Below are 18,194 nucleotides of genomic sequence, written 5' to 3' on the forward strand. Positions count from 1 at the left end.
GATCGGAAATCCCTTCAAAAATTTTAGAGAGAAAATAGGAAACGAAAAAAGGAAAAAGTAAAAAGGATAAAGAAAAAAGGAAAAAAGAAAAAGAGAAAAAGGCATAAAGAAAAAAAAGGAAAAGAAAAACAAAAGTAAAATAAATACAGAAACATTCTTATGTCGGCGTTTCCGGTCCGTTTTCTTTCTTTCGCTTCTTTAAGAGCTACAATAACTTTAAACTGTATATTTCATATTTAAAAAAAAACGCTCGTCAATGTTATTAAATTATCGCGTGGAAAAATCGAGGGGTTTCTTATTATATATATTTATGAATTTCACATTGTGACGAAATTGAGAAATTTTCGTCAAAAGTCTTGAGGGTCCGATTATTTTTCATCTAATTCATTTAATTAATTCATTATCTTGAACTAGTGTAAAATTCCCTTTTTTGGGAAAGAAAAATTCCTTTCATCAATATATATATATCCTTTCTTAACAAGAAATAAACTAAAATGAAATTAAATGAAATTCGTAAACTATTATTAAACATCAAAAACTGATTGTCAAAGAATTGAATTTGTGTTTTGATATTTTTTTTGAAAACAGAAATAATTTTGGAATTAGACCCTTGAGACGAGAGACAAATTAAAAAAAATGTTATTGGAATAAAACAATTAAATTAAAATTGTAACCCCTCGAAATATTTGTCCTGTTTTTTAATACAAAAAATATGAGCCAAAAATTGAATTTTCTTTTTTGGCTATTTCGAAAGAAGGAAAAAAAGAAAATCGTTGAGATTAAAATGTTGGATAATCGAAATAAATAAAAAAAAATCCATTTATTGTTAACGTGCTGCACTCAGAGTTGGGCAGCTTTGTTTTCTTTTTGATTTTTAATTAAATTGACTCTTCAAATAGAAATCTATGATTGTAAAAATGAAGAAAAGACTTCGAATTCTTTCAAATAGAGACGAATTAGAAATGAAAGGAATTGGAAGTTTTTTGCGAGATAAATATAATTGTATTTAAAAGAAAGCTTTGACATTTTAACTAAATATATATGCACAACTCTGAATGTGATGATATTTCTTTTTTTTTTTGGAAAACGTGATATCTTGTAAATATTAAATAATTGAGGAAATAAGATTTTATCTGAGAAGTTGATACTGCTTTCCATGTTTATATTGCCTATATTCAAATGTTAGTTTATGAATTTTTTGTATCTACGAGGTAATAAAAATAAAAAAAGTAAAGCATCGGAAGCGTAGATTCTTGTAAGACTGACTGGATCCAGTCAATTATAATATGAAAGTAGAAAAAAATCCAGAATTATCGGATAGTAGTGCTAGATGCAGACTGGACTCGATTTTTATTATTTTTTTTTCGTTGTATTGTTTTTTGTTTCGTTTGAATTTAACAAATTGTCATGAATGGGTGATAATTATTTAAGTTATACATATAAATATATATATGGCACAAGCGATTGTGCCTCTGGAATTCAAACCGAATTTGTTCATTCCGGATTAATTATAATAGCTTTTAATAATTAAAAGAAAAAAAAATTAAAAAATATGTCAGAATGAATGGTGTGTGACAGTGGCATTGGGAGTGTAATCATTTTTTGAAAGCGCTTGTAGAATAGCTTTGTATCGATAATAATAAACTGTAATGTATACCATAAGGAATTTTTTTCTCTTCTAATCAATTTTTCCAATTATTTTTTTCTAATTAATCATTTCAATTTTTACAATTACCAGAGTTTGACTCAAATTTAAGGCGCTTTAGTCGATTAAAGATTCAAAATGAAAAGTTGTCAGAAAAAATTTGTATTTCCTTGAAATTTCCCTTAATTTTAAATTCAATTCAATTATTCGAGACTTGAATAATATTTTTAAATAAACAAATATTAAAATATACTTCTTATTTATTCATATTTAAAATTTTCGATCTCAAAACTTCTGAAATTTGAACATTTCTAAAAATTCAAACACTAAATTCTCTAAAATTCAATTATTTTCTAGAATTTTTACTAAAATTCTTCTCTAAATCAATTTAAATCAATTTTTTTTAATTTTGCAAAAATTCTTCGAGAATTCAATAACACATTTGAATTTTTTTCTATTTTATTTTCTAGAATTTTGAACTAAAATTCTTCTTTAAATCAATTTAAATAAACTTTTTTTTAATAATTTTGCGAAAGTTCTAAGAGAATTCAATTATTAACATTTTTTTTATTTTATTTTCTAGAATTTCAAGAATACCTCTCTAAATCAATTTAAAACAATTTCATTTAATAATTTTGCAAAAGTCCTTCGAGAATTCATTTACATATTTAAATTTTTGTTGTACAGAAAAGTGTCTAAAGGAAAAGTTGTTTGTTTTTGCACAAAATTTAAGAAAAAAAGTAGAGAAACATATTTTATTAAAAATTGACAAAAATACCAAAGTTTGAAATTTTCAAAGCAAATAAATCTCCAATTTTTTATTAGAATGAATTAAGAAAAAAATTGAATTCTTTCGTGAAATTGTTAAGAATAAATTGAATTTTTGCAAAGAATTTTACTAATTATAATTGATTTGTTTCGAAGGATTTATTATAATTTGAGAAAATAATTTAATTTCAATGAAATTTTTTATTAGAACGAATTAAGAAAAAAATTGAATTCTTTCATGAAGTTAATCTTATTGAAATTGTATAAAAAATGAGAATGTAATTGAATTTTTTTAAAGTTTGAATCTGAAATTATTCAATAATTTATATGTGAAAATTAAAAATTTTGTAATTTGCATAATAATAATAATAATAATAATAATAAAAAATTGAATATCACATTCCGCGCGTATAAGATTTGCTGGTTGAAAATAAAAATTAAGTACATACCTAATTAAGAATTAAATTCGTTAAACTACAAATTTAATAATTTTAAAGAATTTTAATGGTTTTTAAAAATCGTTATAAAAAAATGTTACAAAATTATAAAGCTTCTGAAAAAAATTTCCAAAAACTAATTAAAGAATATAATTTCGCTTTTTAAAAAAATGGTTTAAAAACTAATAAAATTATAAAAACGCTTTTTCGAAAAAAAAACAAAATCATTAATAGAAAGGGATTGTAATAAATTAAACAATATCAATTGGCCAAAAACACTAATTTTATTACAGAGAATATGAAAGGAAATCATTAAATTCTTAAATTGTTTCCTCAATTTTTTCTTTTAAAAAAATGCAAGAAAAATTACATTCACAAACGTGTTTACTAAAATAAAATTAAAAAAAAATATATAATAAACCAGTAAAATGAATCATGCAAATGTAAAATTTCCTATTTGCAAAAGAATTTGATACATTCTATCAAGTTTTTACTCTATCGATTCTTTTCTGTGGTCAAATCTAAAGAAAAAAAATTCAAATTCCTCATTTTGTTGAAACAAATATCTACATATACATAAACAAAATTCCAAACACAACTTTTTTTTAGTAGAGAAAATTATTTGATTAAAAAGACAAAAAAAAAAGAAAAAATAAATCATGTATAGAAAATATCGCCAAAAAGAAAATGATATTTTACGAATTAAATTCAGTAGTTAGTCAAAGTACATTTCTATGTATATAATAAAAAGTTATTAATAATAATGTACCCTATTTGTATACATGGCCAGATATTAAAATGCCTTATTTCTTAAATTGGTGAACTTATAATAAAGACAATAAATCTTTGAAAAGATTGCTTGTTCACATATAGATGTGTGAACAATTTAATGATGAAAAGAAATAATGATCGTATTGAATATTATTGATTAAAATTCGATATTTCTTGAGAATGGATGTTTAGGCCACAGTTTTCGGCTTTGTTTCTGACTTTTTTACAATCGTTTCTTTCTCCTCAGTTGGTTGTTTTTCATCGCCATTCTTTTCTTTGGCAGTTTGTTGCGATTGTTGTTGTTGTTGTTGCTGTTGTTGTTTTTTACCAGTATTACGAAAACGATCGTAACGTGAGTCTTCGTCGTCACTTGATCTTGCGCCAGTTTCAGCTTCACGCAATATATTACCCAAATCTTTATCTACATCGTCAAATAATTTATCACCACTATCGACACCATATTCATCTTCATCCTCCTCCTCGTTCTCCGTTTCCTTATTATTTTTCGTTGCCTTCTCATTATCAACATCCTCCTCTTCCTCCTCATCGTCTTTCGATTCCTCGTGCATTGTTCCATTATCGGAATTTGCTTTTGTTGATTCTTCATTACCTGACGCGACACTATCTGAATTTGGTTGATCTGCGTTCACTGAGCCTTTTGCATTTTCACTTGTGTTCAATGAATTCGTTGTTGTTGTCGACGATGACGATTGAAGATGAATTCGTTCCGCTTGACGTCTCAGTGCTTTATCGTCATTGTCGCGAACATATCTGATGGAGAAGAAATTTTTAATTAATTCTAAACTCAGAGTTGCCACGCTTTTGCTCTTTTCAAATTCCCTGACTTTTCCAGGTATTTAAATAAATATTTAATCATTATTATTTTTTCATAGAAATTACCTTTTAAGATGACTGCGAGTTGAACAATGAAGAGCGACTGCTCGTTCGTTATTTTCACTTCGTGGCAAGTAAACTTTGCACAATTCGCAAAATTGTACTTCAACACGTTTTATATATTCTGAGCCAACTTTAATCATTTGTTTTGTCTTCGCTTTTTTCTCACTATCAGTTCCATCGCCTTCTGATTTTTCCTTCTTTTTCTTGTCCCCACTCTCTTCATCTTCTTCAGCTAAAAAAAACATATGTTTTGCCACAATAAATAAATTTGACATAAAAAAAAATTAAATTTAAAGAAAAAGTTCTCACCGTCAACATCGCCGACAGAATCAAGAGTCATAAAATTATCAAGATTCATTTCCTTATCCTCATCTTCACCACCGCTCGAATTAACTTCATCACCTTCGCGACTTTTCTTTTCATCCTGAAGATTCTTCTTCTGAAAGAAAAAATAATGCAAAATACTCGTAAAAAACAAAAGCAAAAAAAAATGCAACAAAATTTTTTTTAAAAATAATTTGAAGAAATGAAACATAAGTAGATAAAGAGCTCGAACCAGTGAAAGTATTTAAAAATACGAACTTTACGGACCAAAAAAAGACGTTTCTCAAAAAAGATTAAATCCACAGAATTGTTAGTTAAAAATATGAAAAATTCAACTTTTCAAAGATTTTAATCTGAAACCTTTTCAAAATTCAATTATTTTAAATAAAGTTATTCAAAAAATTCAAAAAATTTTAATAAAACTTTTTTATTTTTATTTTTTTTTTAAATAAAACTTTTAAAAAAATTCCAACATAATTAAATTTTTGCGAAGAATTTTATTATTTTTGAAAATATTTGAATTTCTGCAATCATTTGACCTTTTTTTTTTAAACGGACTTTTACGGGATTCAAGCCCTGAGTAGATATCTTAAAAGAAATTAAATTTAAAATGAACGAAATGAAATTAAAGTTAAAGAAATTTACCCTGATATGATCGAGTGAACACACGTGTGTCTCGTATGTCATTGGCGATTTGAATTGAATACGACAAACCCGACAGAATGGCGTCAAAAAACGTTTGATCTGTCGATGAGAATCGGATAGATTGTGTACTGCCTTGAGAGATCTGTAATTGAGTTTGCAAACTGGACAGAAAATGGTCCTTGATGGTAAAGTTCCGCGCGCCTCGTCCCTCGCCTCCAGTCGTCGTTGATCCTGACGTTGAATGATTCTCATGCGGGCCAACATTGCCTTGTGCTTGGCGGCGACACGTCTCATTGCTGAATTATGTTTACCCGAATATAAATGCAAAGTATATTCCTTAAATGTTACACTTCTATGCTGACAATGTGCGCAATTTAATTTTATAAAACGTCTACCGTCACGCCGGCTTGGCAATTCGTCTGAGCCCGATCTTGCATTCTCCTCCTTCGCGTCCTCCTCCTTACCCTCCACTTCCTCCTCGTCGTCTTCCTAAAATAATAGGAATAGTTTCAATAATTCAATTCAAACTTCTCACAGTTCGCCAAAATTATTGAATTGAATAAAAAAAAATCAAAATCAAAAAAAGGGAAGAAAATAAAACTCACGTCTGGCTTTGGATCTTCTTCGTCATCTTTTACAACGTCGTCCTTTTCCTCCTCGTCTTCGGTAGTTCTCTCCTGTTTAGGCTTAATTTTCTCCTCCTTCTTTGTCTTGTCCTCGTCTTCTTCAGCGTTTTCGTCATCCTCACCATGTGGCTGTACGTTTGTTTTTTACAGTTTAGAAAAAGAAAAAAGTAATAAAATTTCCAGTCGATTTCAATCACACAATTTAATTTAATTTCAAACAATTATTTTTTCCGACAATAACTATTTTTACAATATTAAACAATTGTGCATTATTAATACATTTTAAAAAAACTGACAAGAATTAATTAACAATTTTCTAAATTTACTCAAATTGTAATGAAAATTACTCTCTTTTCTTTCTATCTTAGAAAGTAAAAAATAAGATAGAAAGAAAAACAATTGAATTATAAATAAGTGTAAATGAATATCGAATTTATATTTACATATTTACGATTATACATTCGAAATTATAAATAATGGAATAGACATAATATGAAATAATAATTATATTTATATTCCAAAATAAATTAAAAATAAATTTAATTGAGCAAATAAGTAAGAGGTAATTAATTCTTCTTTTTTTATAAATTTTTAACGTAAATTACTATTTTATTACTCACTTTCTTCAAAAGAAACTATAGATACAATTTATTTTCAAATTGATTATTTTTTCTTTTTGTAAAATATAAATAGAACAAAACAACTATGACATGAAATTTTAACTCTAACTTTTAATAATAAAGACAAATTTTAAAAAATAAAAAAAAATTTCCAGATTCAGGCCTCGCACTCGTCTACTAAAACCTACTATTTACTAGTTATTTTTACAATTCGCTACTATTTGGATACTTTTTATTATTTGTTACACTAAAAACTACTTTTTTCCATGTTTGAGAATTTACACTACTTTAAATTAGTTAACAGTTGAAATAAAAAAATTATTGAAAAATATTCAAAAATTTTTAATAAAATTCTTTAAAACGATTCAATTAATTGTCATAAATAAAAAAATCTTCACAGGAATTCAATTATTTAAAGCCAAATTTTCTTAATATTTTTAGAAAAAAATCAATTATTTGAATAGATTTTCATAAAATTCTTCGCAAAAATTCAATTATTTTTATTTTAATAAAAATCTTATAAGAAATTCAATTATTTTTAAGAAATTGAATAAAATTCTTTAATTCTTCACAATTAATAAAATTTTTCACGAGAATTCAATTATTTTAAAAAAATTAAATAAAATTCTTTAATTGTTCATAATTATTCAATTATTTTGTCAAATAATAAAATTTTCCACGAGAATTCAATTATTTAAAACAGAATTCAAGAATTTAATTATTTTTATAAATAATATAAAATTCAATTATTTAAAACACAATTTTTATAAAATTAAAAAAAATCATTTCTTTAAAGTTTTTTTTAAATTCTTTCTAAAAATGCATTTATTTTAAAAACTTTATTAAAGTTCGGTGACAAAAATTTAATTATTTTCATAAATAAAAAAGCCCATCGCAGGATTTCAATTGTTTAATATAATTTTAAATTAATTCCGCTAAAAACGCAAAAATAGTTGAATTCTCGTAGAACTTTCTAATAAAAATTGATTTAGAATTGAATAACATAAAATGATTAAAGTTTTGAATAATTTTATTTATAAATTTCAACAAAGAAATGATTGGATTTTGAAAGAATTACTTTTGTAATTTTTTAGAAATAGTTAAATTTCAAAAATGCGTTACATTGAAATCATTTGGAATATTTTAATTCCTGTAGACAAAATAAATAGGAATTTTAATATTTATTTAAAAAAATTATTCTATTTTTGAATGTAATTAAGAAATTATAAAAAAATTGAGTCGTCAAGTTTAATTTTTCGATAGCTACTACTTTTTACTACTTGTTTTCTGTCTTTAAGCTACTTTTTTAAAATTAATTATCGAGTACGAAGCCTGGATTTTTCTCAATTAGTAGACAAATTTTTTTTCCAAAAGCGACATTTAAAAATCAAAATATTAGCAAATATACCAAAATATTGTCTATAACAAGAAATCTAATTTTTTCATGATAAAAATAGAAAAATATAAATAAAATTTAATTTAAATTCTAATAAAACGAAAATTTGTTAAACAAAAAAAAATGAAAATTCATTGAACGAAAATGAATAAACTTTTGAAAATAGACTTTCTGATAAAGCAGAAATTACCTTTTCATCTTCGTCCCAGTTACTTCGGTTGTCGTCGTCGTCTTCATCAGAAAATTCAGCATTAATAGCCTTGGCCATTCTATCCTTGTCCTTCATACTGGGTGCAGAGTCCTTTTTACTACCAGAGAGCCTAGTAGTACCGCTACTATTGGCACAGCAATTCAGGTTTTGATTTAAATTATTTCCCTTTCATTCTCACAGTTCCTTTTTTTTTGTCTTTTAGTCAACAATTTTTTTTATTTTTTTACTTTATATTTTATATAAATCTATATTTTGCATTCTGTTGACATTTGTTTTTTTATACTTATTAAACATATTTTCGCGATATTTTCATTTCGTAATTCCCTTTTCTAATATATATATTGACTCATCTCATCATCGTAATAATAATTTTTTTATACACATATTTATATATATATATACCGTTCTGCCTTTTTCTTCAATTTCTCATTTTTCAAGATTTAAATATTGAACTGATTGGACTGACTGAATAATAATTATGTTAGATATATATGTATATAAGAATTGAAATATCGATTATGAAAGAATAGTCAGAAAACAAGATATGTTTTCGATACGGAAAGAAAAAGATTGATTTTTGCCTCTCGGCAGTATTCACAGTTGTATTTTTTTTGGTCATGTCTTTGACACTTTTGGAGATCCATTTCACGTATCGGTTATTTATATATATGTATATAAATATTTTTTATGGAAAAGCAAGCAGGCTATTTTTTTAGGACGGTATTTTGAGGTTGTGTTTTTTTGTAAAGTTATTTTTTAATTAGTTACCTCCGGCGCATTTTTGTTGTTGTCATGCGCACACGCTGGATGTAGTCTCGTGAACGTGAACCTAGCAGCTTGCGTCGATAGTCAAGCGTGCCGAGGGTTCGCTTCCGAGACAAGATGATGTCGGAACGTGAGCCACGATGAATACCGCCACCGCCGCGCCCGCGTGTCGATGATCGACCCCGATAACTCGAGGTTTGACGGGAAATTCTTCCACGACTGGATGTATATCTTGGTGCTGGCGGGGCCATATCGCTAATTCGTGGTGGTTGCGGGGTCGTATAATTCCTCGATGCAGAATGCCTGCTGTCATCCGAACGATGATAGGACGATGTGCGTTCATTCTGCCTTTTGTCCTCGTAAGTTGAATTCGACGATCTCTTATCGTCATATTGTCCCGACGTCGATGAACCACCATAAGAACCCGAATACCTCTGCGAACTGCTGCTACCACCACCCTGCCAAATCAAATTCAATTGTGCTCCTTTCCAAATCTCTTTCTTTTCAATATAACCAAATTTTTTTATTTTTCATTTTCTTTCAATTTTTTCGCAATCTTGTATTCTCTCTTTCTTTCTCTCTCCTTTCTCTCTATTCACTCTCACGCTCTTTCTTTTAGAAACAAATTTTTATCCCTTTCGAAAGAATACAATATCGCTCTCTATTCCTCTTTGCCAATTTCTATCAGCGTCAGGGACAATTTTTTTTACATGAAACGGGAAATAGTTTTCTTTTACGAAATAGTTGGCGATTGGCCGAAAATTAGTGTCCCAAAAAAATGCAACTAAATAAACATTTCCGAGCAGTGAGAATGAAACCGGAAAAATTGTTATATTTTCTATTCGTAAGAAGAGATTTGCACCCATTTTTTGGTTTTGCATATTTCGCAAGGGAATGATATATATACATTTTTTTCGTACAATATATACGAAATCGTGTATATGTATAAACTTGTACATATTTATACTTCTGATCTAGAAGGACTTGAGTCTATTATTTTTAAGAAGACTTTCGATGATTAGCAGTTAATTAGTTGGGGTAGCCACATTATAGAGAAAATAGGAAGACTAGAACAACTTCTATGACTTTTTTTAACTTTTATACTTTGCAGTGTTCCACCACTTCTTTTTTTGTTATTTACTTTTTATGTCCCAACGTAAAAAGAATAGGTGTGTGAGTTGTCGTAGACTCGTAGCTTAAAAGGAAATCATGAAATCTATTCAGTTTCATTTATGCCTAATATTAAAAAAACAAAAAAAAAATCTATATTTTTTATCGACACCCTATTTTTTAAATTTACTTGGTTTTATAAAAATTTATAACTTTAAGAGACCTTTTTTTGGCAAGAGACTATTTATAAACCTTTTTTTCCTAAATGGATCCAAATTAATTCACTCATTTTTTTTTCTTTATTCTTACATTTTAATTGAAATTAATTTTAATTCTACTTCAAATATCAATGTTAATTGCACTTCAAATTTGAATGTTAATTTTACTGCAAAATTTGAATGTTAATTCTACTGTAAAATTTGAATATTAATTATACTGCAAAATTTGAATGTTAATAAATTCTACTTCAAACCTTTTTTTTACTTCTTTTCTGTTAAATATATTTATTATCGATTAAAGTCATGTAAAGATTAAAGTGATGAGTAAGTTAATTACAAAAATGACTATTTTTTTCTTCTTTTTGCTTTTTTCTTTTTGTTTTTGGAAAAGAGCAGATTGAGAAATAGATGTGAGCACAATTAAATAATTTTGAATAGAATGAAACTGAAATGAAATACCTGATATGAATCATTTCTCATTCTCTTGCGACCGGAGTCACTTGATGATCTGTGATCATCTCGTCCTGAATACGAATCCTGTAAAAATAATTTGAAATTGTAATTTACTTTCGAAAATGCATATGAAACTAATTTAGTGTTAAATAATTTTAAAATTATGTTTAAACTTAAAGTAAATTAAGTTAATTTTAAATGTTTTTTTTGCTGCTTTTTACTTTTACTTTTAATATTTTTTTAAATATTTTATTTTGTATTAGTTCAACTTACACGTGGTCGCTTGTAAGCATTCGAGTGTTCACCTCTTCCACCTCTATTTGAATAGCGTTCAGATCCACCTGTAGATTAAAGAATATTATTTGTTAGAATCAATACATTTTTAATTTCAATTTTATTTTGGTTCGTATTTTTCAAACCAATTTTTCTTTTAATTAATTTTCTTTAATAATTAATCTTTATAATTTTCATTTAATATTTTTCTAACAATTTTCTTTGTAATTATAATTAATTTTTCATTTACTTCAATTTGAGTAAATTAAATATTATATTAATATTTATTTAGTTTCTTAATCGACTGAAATTAAAAACTTATTGACACAATCTTGATACCTGAAATAGATAAAATATTCGTTTTTACTTTTGAATTTCAATAGAAACGAGTTTTATATTTTTAACAAGATATTAGTAAATTTGATTTTTTCAACTTAGCGATGAAAAATGTTCCACAAGTTTTGAACGTTCAAAATGAATGAAATATTTTCATAAATTACTGATTTCTAGAATTTGAAAAAGCTCTTTGAGAATTTTCAAATCCTTTTGTTTAAAATTTAATTTTACGAAATTTCAATTATTCTTACATTCTTCAATCAAATATACCTATTAGAAATAAAATTTAATTTGAAGAAAGAATAAATAATTTCCATTCATTTGAAAATGCAGAATTTTATGATTATATCGATGCTTTAAGGATTAAAAATTGATCTTAAATCTTTGGAAAAAAATTTATTTTTTTGATTCTACGGGAAAAGAATTGTTTTCGCCGCCGACTTCAGGGTCCAGTTTAACAAAATTAAAGCACACTTACCAGAATTGTATTTATTGCGGGAATCATAGTTCGAATTGGAATTGTATTTATTGAAACCACCGCGAGATGTGTAATTACCACGTCCACTGGAATTTGAATTATTCCAGTCTCTACCTCCTCCTCCACCTCCACCGCCTCCACGACCCCTGTACGAACTTCCACCACGAGAATTAAATCCTCGACCGCGTGGACTCATATTTGAGCTGTTAAAACAAATTATTTTCTATTAATTTATCAAGAAATAAAGGAATTATTTTACACATACAAAATTAATTTATCATATTAAATATACTTAAGTATAGAACAAAAAATGTTAACATGCATTATTATTTTTTGATCGAAAAAAAAGAATGAATGTTGTGGGAAGAATTTTTTCTTCAATTGTTTTCATTTTATGTTATATATACAATTTTTCATGTAAAGATACGCATTTTATTTGTGATTACGTGCGAGATATAAAAGGAGGAAATATTTCTATTCCGGAAGTATGAATGATGTTATATAAAATTCATTGTTTCGCTCTCTTTGACTCTCTTGACGGGAATGTGAATTCGAAAATCCGTAAATCATAAATTCATAATATGACAAATTTTATTGTAAAATAAATATTAAAACAGGACAAATTTATAAAATAACTTGCAAATTTTTTAAACTATATATTCAATCATTAATATATATATTTCTTTCTACGCAGTTCGATAATAGGTGAAAGTTTTTAATTATTGACGCCTTCTCATATGAGAATTTTATTTTGCAATAAAATTTTAGACAGTGTAATTAAAAGTTGCTTCTCGTTACTTAAAAAAAAATAATTTCTAGGTATAAAGATTATAATTTTCTTAATTATTTCCGGAAAAAATTGTCAGTTCTTTCGAAAAAAGCATAAATCTCAGTTTTATTTTTTTGTAAAATAAATCTCGGTTATTTCTGTAAAATAATTAACGATTATTTGTTTAAAAATAATTAACGGTTTTTTGTTTAAAAATAACTCTCGGTTATTTTTGTAAAATAATTATGAGTTATTTTTGTAAAATATTTCCAACAACTTTGAAAAATTAATTATGATTTTTTTTAACATAAATTTTCAGTTTAAAAAAATACTTTCCAGCGGATCTTTAAAATTATTTATTGGAAATTAATCTATAATTTTTATTCACTTGAAATATGACAAACTAACAAACCACTTTTTTTGCTTTCGTTTGTCATGCATAGATAAAAAGAATATTTTCTCAATATCATTTTATTGTGACAATTTTTTATATTAATCACCGAGTATTTTCATTCTCAGTTATCAATTTTTTTTCTCCATTTTTCTTTAAAAATCAAGAGATAGAAATAATCGCGATATTAAAAATTGAAGAAGAGAAAACGCTAGAGTCAGAATTACAATAAATTCTAATTGTGATGTCCATGAAAGGTGGAATTATTTTATATTTATATATTATAAAAAAGAAAAAGATAACAACGTAAACCACAGGTGCTTCTAAGTTTTATTTGCTTTGAGTCAGATAATAATTTAATATCACACGTCAAGGCGAAATATTTTTAGTATTAACATTTATTTATTTTACAAAGCAACATTCATGGCATATATGAAATTACGAACCTGTATTTATTATAACCATAATTCATGATTATGGTTTATTGTTGTTCAAAAGATGTCAGAAATCTTGGCAACGCTCTAGGGAACAAATAAATATAGATATTTTATCCCATTTTTGTTTCTTTTTTCATGAATAAATTCGAAATTCTTTTAATACTCAAATTTTTAAATTGAGTGTAATTAAAGTAAATTGAAGCCATTTTTAAAAATAATCACAAAATAAACTTCAAACTTTCAAAGAAAATTAATTAATTATCTTGAAGAAGTAAAAATACAATTAACAGAAATTAAAATATATATATATATATATATTTTCTTTGCAAATTTATCAAAAACATTTGAATCTCGTCCTCGGTGCATTAAAATTTCTATTGTTAACATTTTTAACCAATTCGCATTGTTTTTTAAAATAGAAAAGTACAAAAGTAATTTAATTTTTTTTTTAAATTTCCCTCATAAACTTTTCTCAAATTATTAAAGAAATATATTTCTCTATTCAGAAAAGGAAGTCTTTAAAAATTCGAAGTTACCATTTTCACCAAATTTGGAAAAATTAACTACTCTTTTTCTTTGTATGAAAAAACCAAAAATAGCCATTTTTGAGTAAAAGAAAAATTTTAATTTTGAAAGATAAAAAAAAAATTATGGCGTTTGGAAAGAAAATAATCTCCGTACATTCATACACAAAAAGTTGTGCTCTCTCAATTATTATACACCACAAAATCAATACTCAAACACCCCATTTCAACCGCTTACAATTGTTTCATTGACAATCGTGAAAGAAAAACAACAATTATTTCATATATTACCTGATAATTTCTTGACAACTTCAATAGCCTTGATTTTATTCAATAATTATGCACAACTTTCACGAGAATAATTGCAAAACAAATTTAATTTAAATTCTGTATTTGTGAAAAATGTAAAACGCTGCTTGACGAGATGATGTGCGACGTTTGAACCAAGATGGCTGACCGGTTGCGTCCTAGATCCTCTCCCGGAAATGCTTGTCACACTGAAACAGGAAATTGAACCAACCAGTGGAATTAATGATTAGAGGAATATTTGAATTTGAGGAGTTTCAATAAAAATAGATTTTAAAAAAGAATGATTAAATTTTTGAAATCAAAAACTTATTTTAATCAATTTTTTTAGTTTATATAATTTAAAAAAATAAGTTTTTCCTACAATCATAAATTTTATTCATTTCGTTTTGCACCACGTGTCATTGTTCCATTGTTTCGTGTGTTTCATTTCCGTTTCTTTTCCTAAGTTCTACTCTTTTTGTTTAATAATAATTATTAATGTTTTTAATTTTGCTTTTACTTTTTTAGAATATATAGAAATTAGAAATTAATTATTAAGTTTGTACATTTTGTATTACCTCGTGCTTCTTGTAATTATAAAATATAATAATTATAATTAAATTTCAGTTTTTTAAAATTATTTCAAAAACATAGAAGTAAAAAAAGAGATTTAAAGGTTATGTTATTGACATTATTATTTAAATGATTTAAATCTTTAAATAATAAATGATGGTCAATGAATATTATGATATTAACACTCCCTTTAAAAATGAAGATATTGAACACAAACTTAGAGAGGAATTTCAAAAGATAAAAAAAGATGGAAACTTTTTAAATATTCGGGAAGTTGAGGTTAGGTTTCATATTTACCGGTTCGTTCTATAAGAAAACAATTTCAATTTCTCTAAACATTTTTGAATTTTTTATTTACTTTGCAAACTAATTTTTAGGAAAAATTAACAAATTTAAAAAGATGGTTAATTTCAGCGCCTGAAAATATTGTTTATAGAATTAATACATTATTATCTGACTCGAAACAAGTATTAATTTCTATAGAAAATGAACTTCACTCAGTGAGTAAACAATTTTATTGTATTTATTTTTATACTTATTGTATTTTATTATTTATATTTTTATTGTACTTATTTTAGTAATTAAATGATTTTAATTAGAAATTTAAATTATAATTATCAAACTTTGTGGACTTTTAGTATGTTTATTAATTTTTTGTTTTCTGATAAAATTGCAGCAAATCGAGACAAAAGGGAATTGTCGAAAACTACCATCAATCAAGTTATTTGAAAATATTCCCGAATTAATTTTCGTCAGTTCCTGGAATGATGATATTGACTTGAATTTAGAAATTCAATCAAAAGAAATTATAGTCGATGTAAAATGTGGAGAAGCAGTAATTCGAGGAGCAGATATTTTTGCTCCTGGCGTAATTGGAATGCCCCACGGTAAATAATTTATATTAATAATCAAATCAATCAAATAAAAATATTCAATTATATTTTAGAAAATAAAAAATGTTGTGATTTTTATTTGTAGGATTAAATGTGGGTGATATTGTCAGTGTATTTGCCGATATTGTTAAAGGTTGTAAAAAGGGTCTCGTTAAAAAATACGCCAATGAAAATAAATTTTTTCTTGGCAATGGAATTGTTCTATTGACCAGAGATGATATTTTTCGACACGAAATTAAAAATGCAAGGTTGGAATAAGAAAATGAAAATTTCAGCCTACAAAGTTACGAATAAAATCGTTTAATTTCTATTTTCGTTTTCTTTAATTCCAGTGGAATTGCAGTGAAATTAATTGATGTCGTGTCACGACTTCCACAATTAAATGATAAAAATTTCCCAACTGGATGGTGTTTACTGCAAAATTTACCATCAATTATTTGTTCCCGAATTTTGGACCCTCAACCGGGAGAAATTATTCTTGACATGTGTGCCGCACCGGGTCATAAAACAAGTCACATTTCTGCCTTAATGAAAAATAAAGTAAAATAAAAATAATTATTTTTTTAGTAATGATAATACTTTGCAATTTTCAGAGTAAATGATAATTTACTTTTTTTTTCTTCAGGGAATGGTGATTGCTCTCGAGAAGAATAAAAACAAATTGCAACGTTTGAAAAAGCATTGTGAAAATTTCAATGCAAATAATGTTGATTGTTTCTGTTTCGATTCAACAATGGCGTTAATTAATGACAATATTGAAAGAGAAATTTCATTGGGACCACCATTTTTGAAGGAATCGTTTGATCGAATTTTATTGGATGGACCTTGTAGTGCTCTAGGACAGAGACCACAATTTTTCAATACAATAACTCTTACACAACTCAATTCTCATGTTTTTTTACAAAAGAAATTATTTTTTACTGTAAGTTTAAAATTTTCCCTCAATGATAAAAATTGACGATAATCTTTTACGATAATAAAAAATAATCTATTTTATTACCATAACAGAAATTTTTACCACATTAAGGGAAAATGTTTTTTTATTTTTTATTATTACTTAAAGAATATAAATTAACATAAACTTGAATTTAAAATTTAGAAAATTTAAAAAAAAACCTTAGATAAATTTTTACAAATTTCTATAGAAAATTTTTATTTTACAGGCTGTGGAACTTGTTAAATTTGGTGGAACTTTGGTGTACAGTACTTGTACCATTACTTTAGCGGAAAATGAAGAAATTGTTGCTTGGGCGTTAAGGAAATTTCCAGTTTTGAAACTACAATCGATAAGGAATAAAATTTCACGAATGAATCTTAAAAATTATGGAACTTCCGGTTTTAATATCGATGGATTAACAATTGAGGAATCTGATTCGTTACTTCGATTTGGACCCGAAAGTGATTGTATTGGATTTTTTATCGCTTGTTTTAAAAAAGAAGTAATTTAATTATAGTGAGTACGACTTTAAAATAAATTTTTAATTTTTTAATTTCAATTTTTAATAATTATTCCAATTTATCATAGCAACATAATTTTAAATTGAAAGACAGTCTCATTTTTAAAAAATTTATTTCACTAATTTAGAAAGTTTACAATTTTTCAAACTATTAGCGTTACTTAAATTCATTTCAAACAATTTTCTGATTTATTGTACAGAAATTAATTCAGATTATTTTATCGAAATTCCTTGACCGTGAATTTGTAATTTTAATTCATATCCTAATATTCCGGTCGTAATTTTCAAACACTCAGTCAGTATTTCGTTATTCCTATTCATAGAAGTTTTCTTAATTTTATTTCAAAAAGGACTTATTTTTAATTAATTTCTAGATAAATAATTAGACTTTACAAATATCACACTGAAAGTAAATTATTTGTTATCGAATTGAGAATGAAAAATATAATGAAAGAAAAGAAGAATGCAAACAAGAATTCACAAAAAGAAAGAAAATACTTACATTGGTTGAAAAATTACGGAAATTTTTAAAGTACTTCCTGCAATTTTACTGCCAGCTAATAAAAGTCCAGTTGTCGGGAATATTTTAAATTCACTTCTTTCACTTGCACGTTCTATTTGAAAATTTTGATCCCAAGCTTTTGTGGAAAAAAATTGTAGAAAAAATTATTTAAATTTCTATACATTTATGTAAAAATTTTATTATAATTATTATAATTAATATTAATTAATTAATTAATTATTGCAATGAAAAATACCTGCACAATTTTCGATTGTAAAAAATAATTCCTCACTACTTCCGACAGAAATATCAATGAAATTTATCAAATCCGTGGAAATTTTCATTGAGGGAAGGTAAATTTGTAGAGAAAGTTCAATTTCCTTTTGA

The 18,194-nt window shown here is 25.8% G+C and overlaps 3 protein-coding genes across 7 annotated transcripts; 1 reads left to right on the plus strand and 2 right to left on the minus strand.

Annotated features, from left to right (window-relative positions):
• Nucleotides 1-3,115: 3,115 nt before the first annotated feature.
• LOC122504246 (glutamic acid-rich protein) lies at nucleotides 3,116-14,537 on the minus strand. Of its 5 annotated transcripts, XM_043615247.1 has the most exons (13): nucleotides 14,386-14,529; nucleotides 13,580-13,654; nucleotides 11,974-12,176; nucleotides 11,160-11,227; nucleotides 10,893-10,970; nucleotides 9,109-9,563; nucleotides 8,320-8,464; nucleotides 6,093-6,242; nucleotides 5,883-5,976; nucleotides 5,488-5,783; nucleotides 4,828-4,957; nucleotides 4,522-4,750; nucleotides 3,116-4,392 (listed from the first exon to the last, which is right to left on the minus strand). In XM_043615247.1, exons 2-13 carry the CDS (start codon nucleotides 13,603-13,605, stop codon nucleotides 3,810-3,812), a joined length of 2,457 nt encoding a protein of 818 aa, XP_043471182.1. In that variant the 5' UTR covers nucleotides 13,606-13,654; nucleotides 14,386-14,529; the 3' UTR covers nucleotides 3,116-3,809. The 5 variants fall into 5 exon arrangements, with proteins under 5 accessions (XP_043471182.1, XP_043471177.1, XP_043471180.1 ...); XM_043615242.1 differs by having other exon boundaries at nucleotides 5,488-5,976; nucleotides 8,320-8,461; nucleotides 14,386-14,528; XM_043615245.1 differs by having other exon boundaries at nucleotides 4,828-4,954; nucleotides 5,488-5,976; nucleotides 14,386-14,528.
• On the minus strand, nucleotides 14,432-18,182 carry LOC122504250. The gene is made up of 3 exons (XM_043615251.1): nucleotides 18,064-18,182; nucleotides 17,808-17,943; nucleotides 14,432-14,591 (listed from the first exon to the last, which is right to left on the minus strand). Exons 1-3 carry the CDS (start codon nucleotides 18,149-18,151, stop codon nucleotides 14,432-14,434), a joined length of 384 nt encoding a protein of 127 aa, XP_043471186.1. The 5' UTR covers nucleotides 18,152-18,182.
• Nucleotides 14,999-17,338, plus strand: LOC122504247 (tRNA (cytosine(72)-C(5))-methyltransferase NSUN6). Its single transcript, XM_043615248.1, has 7 exons — nucleotides 14,999-15,234; nucleotides 15,333-15,455; nucleotides 15,632-15,842; nucleotides 15,934-16,096; nucleotides 16,181-16,388; nucleotides 16,474-16,770; nucleotides 17,012-17,338. Exons 1-7 carry the CDS (start codon nucleotides 15,109-15,111, stop codon nucleotides 17,294-17,296), a joined length of 1,413 nt encoding a protein of 470 aa, XP_043471183.1. The 5' UTR covers nucleotides 14,999-15,108; the 3' UTR covers nucleotides 17,297-17,338.
• Nucleotides 18,183-18,194: the final 12 nt, after the last annotated feature.

This window comes from Leptopilina heterotoma, unplaced genomic scaffold (assembly GCF_015476425.1).
Source record: "Leptopilina heterotoma isolate Lh14 unplaced genomic scaffold, ASM1547642v1 Lhet_286, whole genome shotgun sequence".
NCBI lineage: Eukaryota > Metazoa > Arthropoda > Insecta > Hymenoptera > Figitidae > Leptopilina > Leptopilina heterotoma.